Source organism: Engystomops pustulosus, chromosome 1 (assembly GCF_040894005.1).
Source record: "Engystomops pustulosus chromosome 1, aEngPut4.maternal, whole genome shotgun sequence".
Classification (NCBI taxonomy): domain Eukaryota; kingdom Metazoa; phylum Chordata; class Amphibia; order Anura; family Leptodactylidae; genus Engystomops; species Engystomops pustulosus.
In genome coordinates this window covers 80,291,525-80,306,959 of record NC_092411.1, presented here as the reverse complement: position 1 = coordinate 80,306,959, position 15,435 = coordinate 80,291,525, and the positions used below count along the sequence as shown (strand labels likewise).

The window sequence follows — 15,435 nt, the reverse complement described above, 5'->3', positions numbered from 1 at the left end:
CAATTTACGTCCTCAGACTCTACACTCTCTATGGTGGGTCTTCTGGTGACTTTCTTAGGGACATCTGCCCCCTTCAATACACATCATAAAAAGAATATATCAGTCCCAAAACATGGAAGGATAAAACCCCGCCACTCACACAATCCTTAGGTAAAAACTATTACTGTGTGTGTTTTGGAGGTTCCAGGGAGGTCCTGTTTGCTGTCCTCATTACTTTCACTCATGGTGCCAGGGAAGCAGGGGCTAGGGTGGTCTTTTGGTCACATTGCCTTGCCAACTGGAGGCTTACACCAGATTCCTCAGCTGCAATACAGCGCTTGCTGCAAGGCTCTGTCTGGCGTTTTAAATTCTTCTTATCCGCGATTATGTGACTGCGAACTCTCTCGTCCCGGACCAGAAGTGCATGGGAACACTTAGCATGAAGAGGGACTCCCCAATATCCGCATACCTCCAGGACTGGTAAGACAACCCTGAACCACAGGAACAGATAATCTCCTGCACCACAATAATGCTCAGGTCTTCCCTGGGACAGGAAATCACCAAAGCATTTGGGGAGGAACTGTGTTCTTGGTCTAGTGTTGTGAATAATGGAAATGTTTCTGCTGGTCTATTGTACTGGATAATGGAAATGTCCCTGAAGGTCTTGTGTAGTGAATAGTGGAAATGTTCCTGGTGGTCTAGTGTAGTGAATAGTAGAAATGTTCCTGCTGGTCTAGTGTAGTGAATAGTAGAAATGTTCCTGCTGGTCTAGTGTAGTGAATAGTAGAAATGTTCCTGCTGGTCTAGTGTAGTGGATAATGGAAATGTTCCTGGGGGTCTAGTACAGTGAACAGTGGAAATGTCCCTGTGGTCTAGTGTAGTAATTAATTGAAATGTTCATGGTGGTCTAGAAAAATGAATAATGCAAATGTTTCTGCTGGTCTAGTGTACTGGATAATGGAAATGTCCCTGGATGTCTAGTGTAGTGAATAGTGGAAATGTTCCTGGTGGTCTAGTGTAGTGAATAGTAGAAATGTTCCTGGTGGTCTAGTGTAATGGATAATGGAAATGTTCCTGGTGGTCTAGTGTAGTGGATAATGGAAATGTTCCTGGGGGTCTAGTACAGTGAACAGTGGAAATGTCCCTGTGGTCTAGTGTAGTAATTAATGGAAATGTTCATGGTGGTGTAGAAAAATGAATAATAAAAATGTTCCTGGTGGTCTAGTGTAGTAAATAATAAAAATGATACTAACCTTTTCCGCATGGAGGACCCCATGGTGTGGACCCCCTGGATGAGATTCAGGACTTTAGAGACCTCTTTGGCGGTCAGTTTAATTGACAGGCTCCCCTGTCCACTCCCTCTGTAGCTTTAAACAATCCCCCTGATGTCTGAGGCCCCTCCTGGCTTTGTAAGCGCCCCTCCCTATCCTCATGTCCCCCCCATATGCGTCTGTGTAGTGTACTTGGGTTACATGATGATAATTGGGCGCGGAGCTCACTGCAGCCCCATGGAAATGAGGGGATATGTCCCATGCTTCTGAGTGGAGTGAAATACCCTTTGGGGGGCGCACTAGTGATTATAAGACAATCAAAGGAAATTAGTGATCAAGGGTTGCAAGGGATAAAAATGTTTCATATTGGTAGTCTATGGTGGCAAATAATGAAATTGCACCTGCTGGTCTTGGGATGCAAATAGTAGGAACGTTTCTGGTGCTCTAGGGTAGTGAATTGGTACTAGTCACCAAAAAAACACAGAGTAATGGAAATGTTCCTGGTGGTCCATTGTAGTGGATAATGGAAATGTTTCTGGTGGTCCATTGTAGTGGATAATGGAAATGTTTCTGGTGGTCCATTGTAGTGGATAATGGAAATATTTCTGGTGGTCTAGTGTAGTCAATAATGGAAATGTTCCTGGCTGTCTAATAGATTATGGAAATGTTCCTGGTGGTCTACTGTAGTAAATATTGGAAATGTTCCCAGTGGTCTAGTGTATTGAATAATAGAAATGTTCCTGGTGGTCTAGTGAAGCAGATAATGGAAATGCTCCCGGGGTCTTGGGTAGTGAATAATAAAAATGGTACAAGTCATCTAAAATACAGAGTATTTGTCCCCCATAGGCTGGCAATGTGGTGCGGTAAGATGGGGAAAAGATAAGGTGCCGTGTGCCATGTATCTCCATGGAGAGGGTGGGGGCGATCGTGTGAATGTAGCCTAATGGAAATGTCCCTGCTTCTCTATGAAAATGCGTGATTGAAATGTTTCTTGTGGTCTAGTGTAGTGGATATTGAAAATGTTCCTGGTAGTCTAGGATAGTGAACAATGGAAATGCTCCTGGTGGTCAAGTGTATTAGATAATGGAAAAGTTCCTGGTGTTCTAGCGTAGTGTATGATGTAAATGGTTCTAATGGTCGAGTGCAGTGGATAATGGAAATGTTCCTGGTGGTCTATCCTAGTGGATAGTGGAAATGTTTTTGGAGGTCTAGTGTAGTGGATAATAGAAATGTTCCTGGTAGTCTATCCTAGTGGATAGTGGAAATGTTTGTGGAGGTCTAGTGTAGTGGATAATAGAAATGTTCCTGGTGGTCTATCCTAGTGGATAGTGGAAATGTTTTTGGAGGTCTAGTGTAGTGGATAATAGAAATGTTCCTGGTGGTCTATCCTAGTGGATAGTGGAAATGTTTTTGGAGGTCTAGTGTAGTGGATAATAGAAATGTTCCTGGTAGTCTATCCTAGTGGATAGTGGAAATGTTTGTGGAGGTCTAGGGTAGTGGATAATGGAAATGTCCCTGGTGTTCTAGCGTAATTTCTCCAAAAGTAGCGCAATTTCCATGCACAAAGTACTCTTTTTGAGTAACACCATTGAGCTATTAGTAAGTAAGTATGATGTGGTTGGGTTTATAGCTAAGTGAACCCTGGTTTACAAGTGAAGTAAACGTGTCTCATAATGCAGAGCCATAGCCACACAGTGCAGTACCGCAGAGCTGTGTAACCACACACATAGCTCGGCGCCCTGGCACTACAAGGCGGATGGATGACTGTTGTCAGCTCCCTCCTCGGTTGCTCGGTGACCCGGCCTGGGCGCACCAGGAAGTGCCGGCCCTTTAGCAGTGATGCATTGTGGGAACTCCCCTCAGATCCAAGATGGCGGCCAGCAGAAGGCTGATGAAGGTAATGGGGGGATAGGGCGGCTCTTTCATTCGAAAGAAGCGGTTTTAGCGGAGCTTTCTGCTCTCTGGTCACGTTTTAGTCCTTGAGGGGAATCTAAGAGCATTAATAGGTGGTAATAATGACGCCGGGACTAGGCCTAGCATCCCCGGCCTCACCCCGCGCCGCCCGCCGTGTCCGACACTCCCTGTTCCGCGTTGTGTGGAGAGGATGAGGGAAGAGGCTGTGGGGGAGAGCACTACTCATAGGACACAGTGATAGTAATGGGTGATGTGCGGGAAACCTGCTGTGTGAAATCCCCTAAGGTAGTGCGGTACAGCCCGGCATTGTGTAATCCCGCATTGTGGAGGAATGGCCGGGGATCCGGTCCCCACGAGTAACTGCCTAGTGTGAATACATGTCTGTTAATCTGCTGCGTTATTATACCCTCGCTGTGATTGGCGGCCTCCTGCATAGCGTCATCACGGCAGTTCCCCGTAGACTTGACATGGTGTAATGTCCAGCACTGTAATCCATTGATAGATGGCACAACCGGAGGCCTGTCCTATCTATTTGTATCCTGCTTTCATATCTACAAAAACTTTCTTAGAGTTGTGTGTAAAGTTCACTCCTGATAACGTCAGCAAGTACATAGTATTTTCCTATGACAATACAAACTTTGCATAAAACTTTGCAGGATGTATATGTCTATATTTTTGCTTATCTTTTAACCCCTTCAAAAACATTTTTTTTTTTTACCTATTCCTGATATATTGTAGATACTAGGCAATTGTCACATGGATGACACTTGTCATTGTGGCTCTGCAGTAACCTCTCCTGTTTGAAGGTGGAGAAGGCTTATGTATCCATTTAGGATGTCTCCTTTCAGAACAGACAAGGTAAAATCAAGGATTTCCCACCATTATGGTGCTGGGCAGAACCCACATATAGTTGATATACTATAAAACTCATCAAAGTTCACCTCAAGTCTATGAAATTTAAATTGGGGTCCAAGTTTCTGTCCTTATGCTGCAGGTTTCCCCTGATGAAGTGTATTACAAAAACAGCAAAATGGAAGAGGAGGGTTTTTCAGGAATTTTGGAAAACCTATGGGTGCGGATTTAAATAACACAGAAAAGAAAAAAATGAGTACTTGCCCTGCAGTTGGTTACAGCAATCTTCAGCTCCCCAACACTTGTTTTAAGTCACTAGGGCCTACTGAGGCCACATTCTGACAACAGCAGGTCCCTTGACCCTGTGATGCTTGCACCATGAGCCAGAACAGGGTATGTTCACTATATTTCGCTTACCCCTGCCCCTTTGGGACCTTCCAGGATTTATTATGCACATTCTGTGATCATCTCTGATTAGCAGATATTCTGTAAATGTCAATTTACATTGAAGTTCTTATCCTTTCCCAAAAGGAAAATTTATACCAAAAAAAATCACATAGAAGCGACCTGCATAGTGTAGTGAAATCGTATGACCACAAGGTAACAACTTTTCTATGACTGACTGACGTTAAAAGTGATTGGAAGTGACTGCATTAGGTAATTTTGGTTATGATCAGGTGCAGACCTGGGGGCACGGCCAACTGTTTGCATGCTCTTCAACATTTCCTGACAACACCCAGGTAACAGAGCAAGGCAAAGGTCAGTCTTCCTATTGTCATAGTCATCCTGTCTTTTAGTAATGCCTGTTGCTGCAAGATGTGAAGGGTTTTTTGTCTAAAGTATTCAGTACTATCCTTGGTTAGGTCATCCATATGAAATCAGAGGGGTTCAACACCTGTCACCCCAGCTGTTTGAAGATATTAAAGTCTTTGGGGGAGCCTTGGAGCCTCTTCATTACTTGCAAAGCACAGTATTGCAGGTCATGTGACTGATCTCGAGGTAACTGGTCTATAAATTGAAAGTGGCTTAAAACAGTTGATTTGTGGGGGGTGTTGGGGCTACCCAATCTGATTGATGGCCTGATAAGGATAGGTTATATGTTAGATTCAAAAAACATTTCAGAAGTCTATTTTTCCTAAAATGACTCCTGAACTATTAAGATAGATGTCTTAGGGTAAGTATAGGATGTGGCTGCATTTCTGTTATGAACTCTTCCTCTTTTAAGAAAATGAAAGGAATGATGGAAACCCTTAGAAAATCACCCGTATCCTTGTGCTGTATTTTGTACACACAACCCCAGAAACCTCCCTTCTAATGCTTCTGTTATTTTTAATAGTAAATTAGGTATAAGCATTATAAGCCTCTGTCTTGCTAGAATACCCATTTCATACAATTGTGCCCAGATTTTGTAGGCTTCTGCTTCATCTAAGGCAGTGACAGAGTTCAGTCACGGGTGGACAGCTCTGATGTTGCTGTCTTCTGCCAGTTTTGCGTCGTGATTTATATTTTCCTTATTACATGTGACCTGAACAAGAATCTGCCAAGGAAAATGGATCTCATTGAAAGAAGTTGCATTTGGCAGGCAGCTTTGTATGCCATAATATTACTGTACTACAGAGGTACCTAGATTCAATTATTAGCAGAGTCACTGCCACGTTATGTCACTAAAAGTAAGAATGGACTAACATGCAAGTTTTCATCTACAGGGATTACACCCAACATTGATTGTATATGGGACCATCAGATCTTATCCATAGTAAAACCTGTGCATTTAGGCGGACATTTAGGTGCTATTTTCCTTTACGGGGTTCACCACTGGGAATAACTGTTTTTATATTTTGATTGGGCATTTTTGGCGATACCAACATTTTTGTGATTTTTACTATTTATTTCAGTTCTAGGGAATTTTAATTTAATTTTTTTTACTCCTCTATTTTCTTTTAGACCCTCTAGGGCAGTGGTGGCAAACCTATGGCACAGTGCCAGAGGTGGCACTCGTAGCCCTCTCTGTGCTCACCCTGGCCATCACCCCAGCACAGTTTCCAGACAGGGCTTAAAACCTCCTCCTGCCATCCCTGGCCACCCAGGATGTGCTGTGATCAGTGCTATTTTAAAGCTACACATCCTTACCTGCTTGGGACTACAGGAGGTGCAGACAAAGCTGCATTATTATTGGAGCTCTTGCTCCGGGCTCCGCAATTCTTCCTGTTAAGGTGCCCCTGGAAGTGGGCTACAATTATCTGAATTTCTCCTCTTTTAACTGTATTGGTGTCCTCAGGATACCGATACAATAAAAAGCTATGACAAAACAGGTAGCAACATGTTACTGCTTAAATTGCCATGTTGGCACTTTACCTTTTAATAAGTGGGTTAGGTTATAGTTTGGGCACTCTCTCTAAAAGGTTTGCTATCACTGCACTAGGGTACTTTAACCCTAGATGGTCTGATTGTTTCTACCATATACTGCAATATTACTGTATTGCAGTATATTGCGTTTCTGCATAACATTCCTTACAATGAACCAAAGGCACATTGTTACGATTCTGCTGGAGCCATACAGCCTCAGGTCTTTCAAAGACTCAAGGCTGTCATGGCAACCGATCACCACTCCCCGTGACGTCAATCTCAACAAAGATGGCGGTGCCTTAGTGCCACTATCATTTAAATTCTGTCAGCAGCAATCAAAGGGTTAATACCAGCAATCTGTACTAGCACCAATTGTGTCAATTAGCAGTGGGTGTTTGCTGCAATATGCAGCAAACCTCAACTCTTTATGACAAGGGCTCAACCCATGAGCCCTCTTCATACATGCTTAACAGCTTTGCGCCATCAATGTACGGTAGAGGTTAAGAGGTCAGGGACCTTTCCATGATATCATTATGTTCTGGTAAACATGAGAGATTTGTTTGTAACAGGAGGTCAATTTATCTAATTTCCTGCTCGTGGAAAGGATTCACAGACTCTACTTATTGTAATTATACAGATGACTGTGCAGCCTTCTGATTTTATACTGATGGTATCATTTTGCAGGAGAATATGGTGAGAAGGGTAACTACACTGTCCCCCAGTCTGTAGCTGATCATGTGATACACTCCTGATGCATCATGGTGATGACTGCAGAGAATGTTATTAAACAGGAGGTGTCAAAAGAAAATTACATATGTCACTATATTTATTAAAAAGTACAATATCATACCGTAATTTATGTTTTGGCCTCTGGGATTATTAGATTGACTTCAATTTTGTAGATGTTTTCTTTGCTGTATTCATCTCATTTATATCAGAGACAGGGTTACAATAGTAGATGGAAAACGCCATCATTGCCTCAACACTGACAACATTTTCACACCCTCTTTCTGCACAGAGCATGTGCGTGTGTAGTGAACACACTATAGAGTTAGTTGGCTCCAATCCATTGCTGCATAAAGTATGTAACTAAATGCTGTTACTAGAGCTCTGGAGAGATGGTAGCCCAGAAAATAGTATCACAGAGTGTGGTCCATTAAAATGAGCCGTGCACCTGTGTGACATAACATGACTATGGACAGATTTCTATCCAGAATGACAATGAAAAAAAATCTAGAAATCTGAGGCATCGATGCTGAAAGGATTTTGACCATAAAATGACATAACCTTTTGTTATAAAAGCAACAACATTGATTTGCTGAAAACCCAGTTAAAGAGCATCTACTACCAGGAAAAATGACAGTATGTAAATGAGCATACTGGTGGTAGATGTCCTTTAAGTTAGAAATTTGACAACTTATTTCCTTTAGGTTGTGTTTACATGACGCGTTTGGTAGCATTTTTAAAGGGAACCTGTCACCACATTTTTATATATACAGCTAGTGACAGGTTCCCATAGTCCTTTTAAAGGGCATCTACTATCAGAGATGCTGTTGATTAGACTCCTATAACTTATCCATCTGTTGCATCTTATTTACTAATGTGTTTTTACTATAGTCTAGAACAGTGGTGGCGAACCTATGGCACTGGTGCCAGAGGCGGCACTTGGAGCCCTCTCTGTGGGCACCCAGGCCATCACCCCAGCATGAAGTTCACCAGACAGGACTCAAAGAATCTTCCTACAATGATAGGCAAATTTGCCCTCCTCCTTTCAACTGCGTTGGTGTCTTTAGGAGGCCGAATGATTGAAAGTTGTCAAAGAACAAGGAGAAATAAATTACTGTTTAAATTGCTGCGCTGGCACTTTACTATAAATAAGTTGAAAACAAAAGTAACCATTCTGACTAGGTGATCAGATTTTTCACATCAAAAGTGTTAATGGTCTATGATGAGAGCTGACATCATTCTCATAGTGCTTGGTCTCTGCTGTATAAACTCACCACAGCAATAGTTGGTATTGGGCATCAGTATTTGTAAGACATATTCAAATGTTGATCCTATGGAGTAACATTTGTACACCATCTGTGTTTTAAATCTGCTCCTGGTTTTGGCTTACAAATACAGAGCAAGATCTTATTGCTGACTCATTTTTCACCTGTACCTTTATTGGTATTGCTGTAATTTTTAAAGTATAAAACAATCATCTTATTAGCATATTAACGCTTCATGTGTCCTTAAAGGGGTACCATGAAGACGAGATTTTTAAAGGACATCTACCACCAGGATGAAGGACTTACTGGTCAGTGCTCTCTTTGGCAGGATCCACTCTTTTTTAAGCTTAATTTAATTCATGCAAACTTGCCTAAAGGGACCCAGGCTTCATGAACACCTATGGAGCCTGGATTCCCTCAGGTTCATTTGCATAATTATAAAAGCCTTACTTTTTTTTTTTTTTAAATGGTCATAAGAATCTAAAAGAACAGCAGATCCTGCCAGAGTGGGAACACAGCAGTATGTCAGTGTGCTTGGTTTATAATCCTTCATCCTGGTCATTTAATTATGCTCAGGATAACAAAATGAAACATTCTCTAATGGTAACAAAAATGTAGTGTTTCACAAATATAATTCCAACCTTTATCTATCAGTTCTGGTGTGTACAATTTTGGTCTCCCCTTAATACAACCGTAAATCTTCTTACTATGGTTGGATTCTGGATTCTTCTCATGAAAAGCTTCTCTTGTCTGCATGACTGCAGTGCTCTCTGCCTCCTGCCCCTTCCCTGCAGTACAAGACCAGCTGATTTTTTAAAATTCATTAAAAAACAACCAATGCTGTACTCACCACCTCCATCGCTCTAGATGTCCCACTCCGCAGTCTCACTGGGTCGTGCCTCTGGTTTTTTTTTTGGTTTTTTTTTTACAGGGCACAAAAGCTGTGCTGAGTTCAGCTTCTGACCGAGGTGACTGGCCACATCCACACGTGCCTATTCCCAGCGCTGTATCAGGCTGATATGTGGGGACAGGTGGGCGTGGATGGCCACCTCGGCTGGTTGGAAGCTGAACTCAGTGCAGCTTCCATGCCCTGTAAAGAGGCACGGCGGCACAGCCGGAGCGATGGAGGAGGCGAGTACAGCTTTGTTTTTTGTTTTTTTTTTTAAAAGTCTCTCCCCAGCCCGCTTGAAGAATTTTTTAAACAGTCAAAAAGCCCCCTTAAAGACTCATGTCATTAGTTTCAATTTGAAATAAGGCGAGGCATTCTGAGGCTTGTAAGAAACTGTTATCATGTGTAAATCCTCTGAATACTTCCACTTTCCCTACTGTTAGGGGAGAAATAAGCAAGTATGTGTGGTGCATCTGCACAATCTTATTTTCTGGTGACAATTCATATCAATATTACTAGCACTTCTCTGGAAGTAAAGGCTCTTGTGAGACAACTTTAAATGTTGCCATTTTTTTTCTCCATTTTTGGAAAATACGTGGAATTATATGATTATGCAAATATACTTTCCATTATAAAAGATGTTAAAGGGGTATTGCCATGAAGACAAGTTTCTTTTATGTACTCGGGGTAGTAAAACAACACATTATCTAATTCACTGTTATTAACAAAAAATACAGCATTTCACAGATATAACTCCAACCTGTCTCATCAGTCCTGCTGTACACAATTTCAGTTTCCCCTAGACACGACCCTGCAACCTCTGACTTGAGCGTTGGGTGGCAGTCATTTCGTATTTGTGTGTGACAGTGGTTGAATGTCTGAAGTTTTTCTAATTATTATATCATTTTTAATATTTCCTGAAATGTAAAAGTAAATTAAGTGGCCCACGAAATAAGCAATGAAGAAGTGTTACCTAATTTTTTAAATTTTCTTTTAATTTTGAGGGCAAGTTTTATTTAAATTATTAAATTCATAGATAACTTGTTGGGATTGGATGACTTTTCTTCTCAGGAAATCAACTAGCCATTATCACACACATTGAATAATCAGCCATGTTTGTTTCAATATACAACTACAGTCTTATCTCTGAGTACTTTGTTCCCATGAAAGATGAGACTGTTAGAGTATTTAGAAGATTGTTTCCTTGACAAACGCATGAATGCCATGTGCTGCAGTGTTTTGGGGTTTTTTTCTTAATTTTTTTTATCCAGTGAATCCTATAAAGGGAAAGTTAACAAATAAAATAAAAACTCACGCAGTGCAATCTTTGTGGAAAAAACAGCCCTAAAGTACATAGTTATGGGGAGAGTTGTAATAAGTGTCACAAACTTTTGGCACATGCTGTTAAAATAGGTCACAGAGTAACCAGGAAAACAAGTTATTATAATACTGCAAACATAGAAGGAAGGGTTCACATAGTCCCGCCATGGTGGTAAGTTTTTTGTTGACCATGTACCAATTCAGCCTACGATTAAAGAGGACCTGTCACCACTAAAGTAAGCACCTCCTAGCGATGCAGCAGTGTTACGCTGCTGCTGGATCTAGCAGGCTCTTCTGTGAAGTAGAATAGGAAGACTGCCTCTTCCCTGGACAGCCCCGCCCACTCCATAAGCTGGCACTGACTTCTGAGCTTCATGCGGCAGTCACCGCCTCCTAGTCCCGCCCCCTCATGATTCCGCCTTACCACTTTGAGGGCTGTCCTGTGTTCATATTGTACAGTGCGGCAGTGTCTGCTAGCTCGGAGGGTTGCAATAACGCTAGCAGTGTAACACTGCTTCATCTGAGATAGCGCTAAGAGCTGCATACTTTAGTGCTTTTTAGTTGCTTACTTTTTATGGGTGCCTGGTCCTCTTTAAAGGACATCTACCATCAGATTCCTTGATGATAGATGATTACTACTCACCTCCCAGTCCCGTTCACCTTTGCAGTAATGTGATTTTAGTATAAATAGGAACGGCTGCATTTAAGAATAAAAGGTTTAAAATATTCGAATGAACCTGAGGCGCTATGCAAAGCACCTCCTTCTTTTAATTTATTCGCTGGTCTTGTTGTGCCTCCCGCCCACGCTCCGTAGGCATTTAACTTTGGGGAAGGACCACCACACATGGAATATTGGGGGAGTATCTCACCACCACATGTTCGTTTCTAGCAGGGTTAATGTGCCATCACGTTAATAGAGGTCTTCAGCGTGTGTGTTAAGAACACTTACTAATGAAATCCCAGGTTTGTACACACGGTTGTCGTGAGTGGAGCTCAGGTGGAGCTCCCATTATATAACATATGATAATTGTGTTTTGTAAGCAAAGTGAAACGTGCTGCAGTATTGTGGGTTTGAATTTTCTACCTCCAGCTCAACTTATGGTGTTTGACAAGATGATTATTATCGCATATTTACAACTTTACAACATTTTTCAACCTCTGTCTTTGCCTTTTATATTCATTGTTTAGGAGCTTGAAGAGATCCGCAAATCTGGGATGAAAAATTTCCGTAACATACAGGTTGATGAAGCCAATCTACTGACCTGGCAGGGGCTTATAGTTCCGGTAAGTATATAATATTGTGTGGGGAATAAGCAGTCCTATATTAAAGGGAGTCTACTACCTCTCTAGTCCACTAGACATACATTTCCTGCTTTCCCAGTGATCTGTCATTTTGGAAATAATTCCATTTTTATCTTTGACACAAATGACCTTCTTTGTGCACAGATTTTCTTTGTTTTACACCTTCTTTCTGCACTGGATTGTAAATCATTATGCAAAGGGGCGATGTTGCTTAGTGCTGGGCAGCATAGGATTTTGGTAGGCCACATAGCTAATTTGCATACATATTAAATCTATTTTCTCTGAGTGCTTAAATCTGGAAAGAAATTTGTCTGAGAAGCTGATAAAGTGCTATTCTGGATTCATTTGTGGGAGTACCTTAAGTAGATTACTTTTACTTATAAGGCAGGGGTCTCTCAGTGATATTATGGCATAAAGAAAGGAAAAGTAGGATGCATTATATAATTAATAATAGTCTGCTGAATGACTCTCCCCGCTCCAGATTTGCCTAAATGACAGGTTTTCTTGTATTTGTGTGTTGGAGGAGACCTGCCAATGATAGCAGGACATTTCTGGAGCTCAAAGAAAGTTGTTTATATGAGAGAGTATGCACAATTGTTCATCTAGTGCAGTGATGGCGAACCTATGGCACTTTCTGTGGGCACTCAGACCATCAGCCTAGGACAGAGTTCACCAAACAGGACCAAATCCATAAAATCTTCCTGCAGTCCTAGGCAACTTATGAGATGCTGCGCTCAGCACTATTTTACAGCAACACTTCATTGACTGTTTGGAACTGCTTGAAAAGTGAGAAGGTTAAAAGAAGTGCATTATCTTTGGAGGTCCTCCTGCTGGACCCACCATTCTTCCTAAACAGAGAGACCCTGAAGAGAAGCTAGAATAATAATCTGAATTTGCCCTCCTTCTTTCAACTGTATTGGTGGCCTCAGGTGGCCGACACAATTAAAGAAGTGGAAGAACAGGTAGCAATAAGTTACTGCTTAAAATGGCACATTGGCACATCAGGTAAATAAGTGGGTTTTGGTTGTAGTTTGGGCACTCTGTCTCTAAAAGGTTCGCCATCACTGATCTAGTGTATTACTCAGAATAAATAAGGCCATGTGCACACACTGTGCTGTGGATTACATATCTTCAGAATTGGTTTTAGAGTCTTAAGACCTTGAAGGTAAGTCCCCTTTATTATATATCACTAAAAGGAGCTGCTCAGTGAAGTGTGCAATAAGCTATTTATCTTCATCTTTTTGGGAAGATACAATTAATATGTATTGGATGTTCACAATTCTTCTTCAAAACTTTCCCCAAATGAACTGTTCTTTTGTATTGCACCAGGACAATCCTCCATATGATAAAGGAGCATTTCGGATTGAAATCAACTTTCCTGCAGAATATCCATTCAAACCACCCAAGATAACCTTCAAAACCAAAATCTACCACCCGAACATTGATGAGAAAGGCCAGGTTTGCCTGCCGGTGATCAGTGCTGAAAACTGGAAACCAGCAACTAAAACTGACCAAGGTAATGGATTGTGGTACCATGAGTGTGTGTGTGTACAAAATGACATGTTTGATGGATTAGAGGGGATTTGTATCTACCATCAGAATCCAGCATGATAAACCAGGAACACCTATTTATAGATCCAGGTGAGCCTTGCTTCTGCACAATGTAACAGCCTGTGAAGCTACAGCACACAGGGGATCTGGTTATGCCGCCCAGAGGCCTTCTGGCGGATTAGCATAATTTAAAAAGTTGTTTTTTAGGAGTAAGGAGGCCATGGATAATAAATATGAAAAGTCACGGTGCTTGTTTCAATGAGTAAGTGTCCCTTCTCTATCATGCTTGATTTTTAGCCTTTAGGGCTATATTCACACAGCGAGTTAAAATACAATATTATACAGAATGACAAGGCTGTACCTCAGCATAAAAAACTGCATATTTGGGTTAAATTTGAGTTTCTATAACATTTGCTAGGATAATAAAGGTTATATATATCTCTCAAAGTTTATGGAAAATTCACAAGATCTTTTTTAAGGTGACATAGTTATTTGTCTTTTTTGGTGACTCTTTTGCTGCAGTGCCTTCACACTCTCCTTATTTTCCTCTTCAATTTTTTCTTTATCTAGTCATCCAGTCTCTCATTGCCCTGGTCAACGATCCCCAACCAGAGCATCCACTGCGTGCAGATCTAGCGGAAGAATACTCAAAGGACCGTAAAAAATTCTGTAAGAATGCTGAAGAGTTTACAAAGAAATACGGAGAGAAGCGACCTGTGGACTAGATATTGAGGCCCAGTGCCAGAGGAAAACACACACAAAATACAAACACAAATTCAAAAAGCGCAACTGAAGAATTGGAGTCAGCGAGTTCAGAATCCCCTCCTTCACCTTTACCCTGAATATACACACGAGGCAGGACTCCGCGGGAACACGGATAAGAGGCGCAGCGTCAACCCGCGGCTTTCGCTAAACTCTACATAAAACTGTTAGAGGAGGATTAAAAATGTGTGAAATTGGGAGTGCAGTTCTGCTCTGTGTTAAAAAAAATCACTTTTTTCAATCTTAATCGCAGAAAATGGTTTTTCTTTTCATTTAAGTCATTAAGAAATAAATTACCCACAAAAAAAACTCAATGATATTTTTTTTTACCCATAGGGTTAAACTGTAGCATCTCTTAGTTTATTTTTCTTTTAGTAATATTCCTGTCATCGAATTTTGAACACTCCCAGGCGAATGTCCTTTATCTGTTAGGTTTTAGTCTGCTGTCACTACCCCTCCCATTAGAAGTCGTCTTGGTGTTAGATCTATCTTCTGAATTTCTGACATTCAAGGGATTACATAACCATGGCCCAGTCAAACCCACCAAAGGGAGGGGGATTGTCGAACATTTGGCTCTTAGTTTTCCTTTCAGTGTTGCACTGTGCTTTGTGGGACTTGGTAAGTTCTCCTTCAGTTTGTAACATAAAGAATATTAAATAAAAAAAAAAAAAAGGAAAAAAAACTTTAAACTGTTGGAAATGAGCCCGTTCTTCTGTAATTCTGCCAGATGTTGAGATTATGTTTATTAAAGGGGTAAACCAAGCTGCCATGTTGTGACTCCATTTTTCAGATATAACTAGAAATTGAGTGTCTTTAAGCTTTTGTGATACATTCTTTTAAGGACTGAGGGGTGCATGAAAGATTTTCTGTAGACTTTGTTTCCATGTAATTGAATTTGGCCTGCAGTGATCCGTGTATATGATTTACAAGGTTAACGGAGCAGATTTGACAAGCCAAGTTGTCACCACTTTGTTTTTAAAAAAACAATTGTTGTGCCAGATTTTTCATATAAATGTGGTGGTTCCCGAAGTAAGGACACCCGACTTGCAGACGACCACTAGTTACAGACATTTCTACCCACTGGGACCTCTGGTGAAGCTCTCTGGATGCTTTACTTGAGTCTGCAGTGCTGTAAGGTGTCTGTAATGAAGCTTTATTGATAATCATTGTTCCCATGTCAGCAAATATTTTGAATATCCAATTGTCACGGGGACAAATAAAATTTTGTCTGGAGTTACAATTTTAAAATACACCAATT

The 15,435-nt window shown here is 41.1% G+C and overlaps 1 protein-coding gene across 2 annotated transcripts; it reads left to right on the top strand.

Moving 5' to 3' along the window:
* Positions 1–2,998: 2,998 nt before the first annotated feature.
* Positions 2,999–14,939, top strand: UBE2L3 (ubiquitin conjugating enzyme E2 L3). 2 transcript variants are annotated; one of them, XM_072144653.1, is made up of 4 exons: positions 2,999–3,147; positions 11,751–11,846; positions 13,194–13,380; positions 13,986–14,939. In XM_072144653.1, exons 1-4 carry the CDS (start codon positions 3,121–3,123, stop codon positions 14,138–14,140), a joined length of 465 nt encoding a protein of 154 aa, XP_072000754.1. In that variant the 5' UTR covers positions 2,999–3,120; the 3' UTR covers positions 14,141–14,939. The 2 variants fall into 2 exon arrangements, with proteins under 2 accessions (XP_072000754.1, XP_072000747.1); XM_072144646.1 differs by lacking the exon at positions 2,999–3,147 and adding an exon at positions 3,984–4,022.
* Positions 14,940–15,435: the final 496 nt, after the last annotated feature.

Bases quoted from the DNA above. Each gene is read 5' to 3' on its own strand.
- UBE2L3 (XM_072144646.1), top strand. From the start codon at position 3,984: ATGTATCCATTTAGGATGTCTCCTTTCAGAACAGACAAG. The intron at 4,023-11,750 runs GTAAAATCAAGG...TTCATTGTTTAG, and splicing joins CTCCTTTCAGAACAGACAAG to GAGCTTGAAGAGATCCGCAA. The intron at 13,381-13,985 runs GTAATGGATTGT...TTCTTTATCTAG, and splicing joins AGCAACTAAAACTGACCAAG to TCATCCAGTCTCTCATTGCC.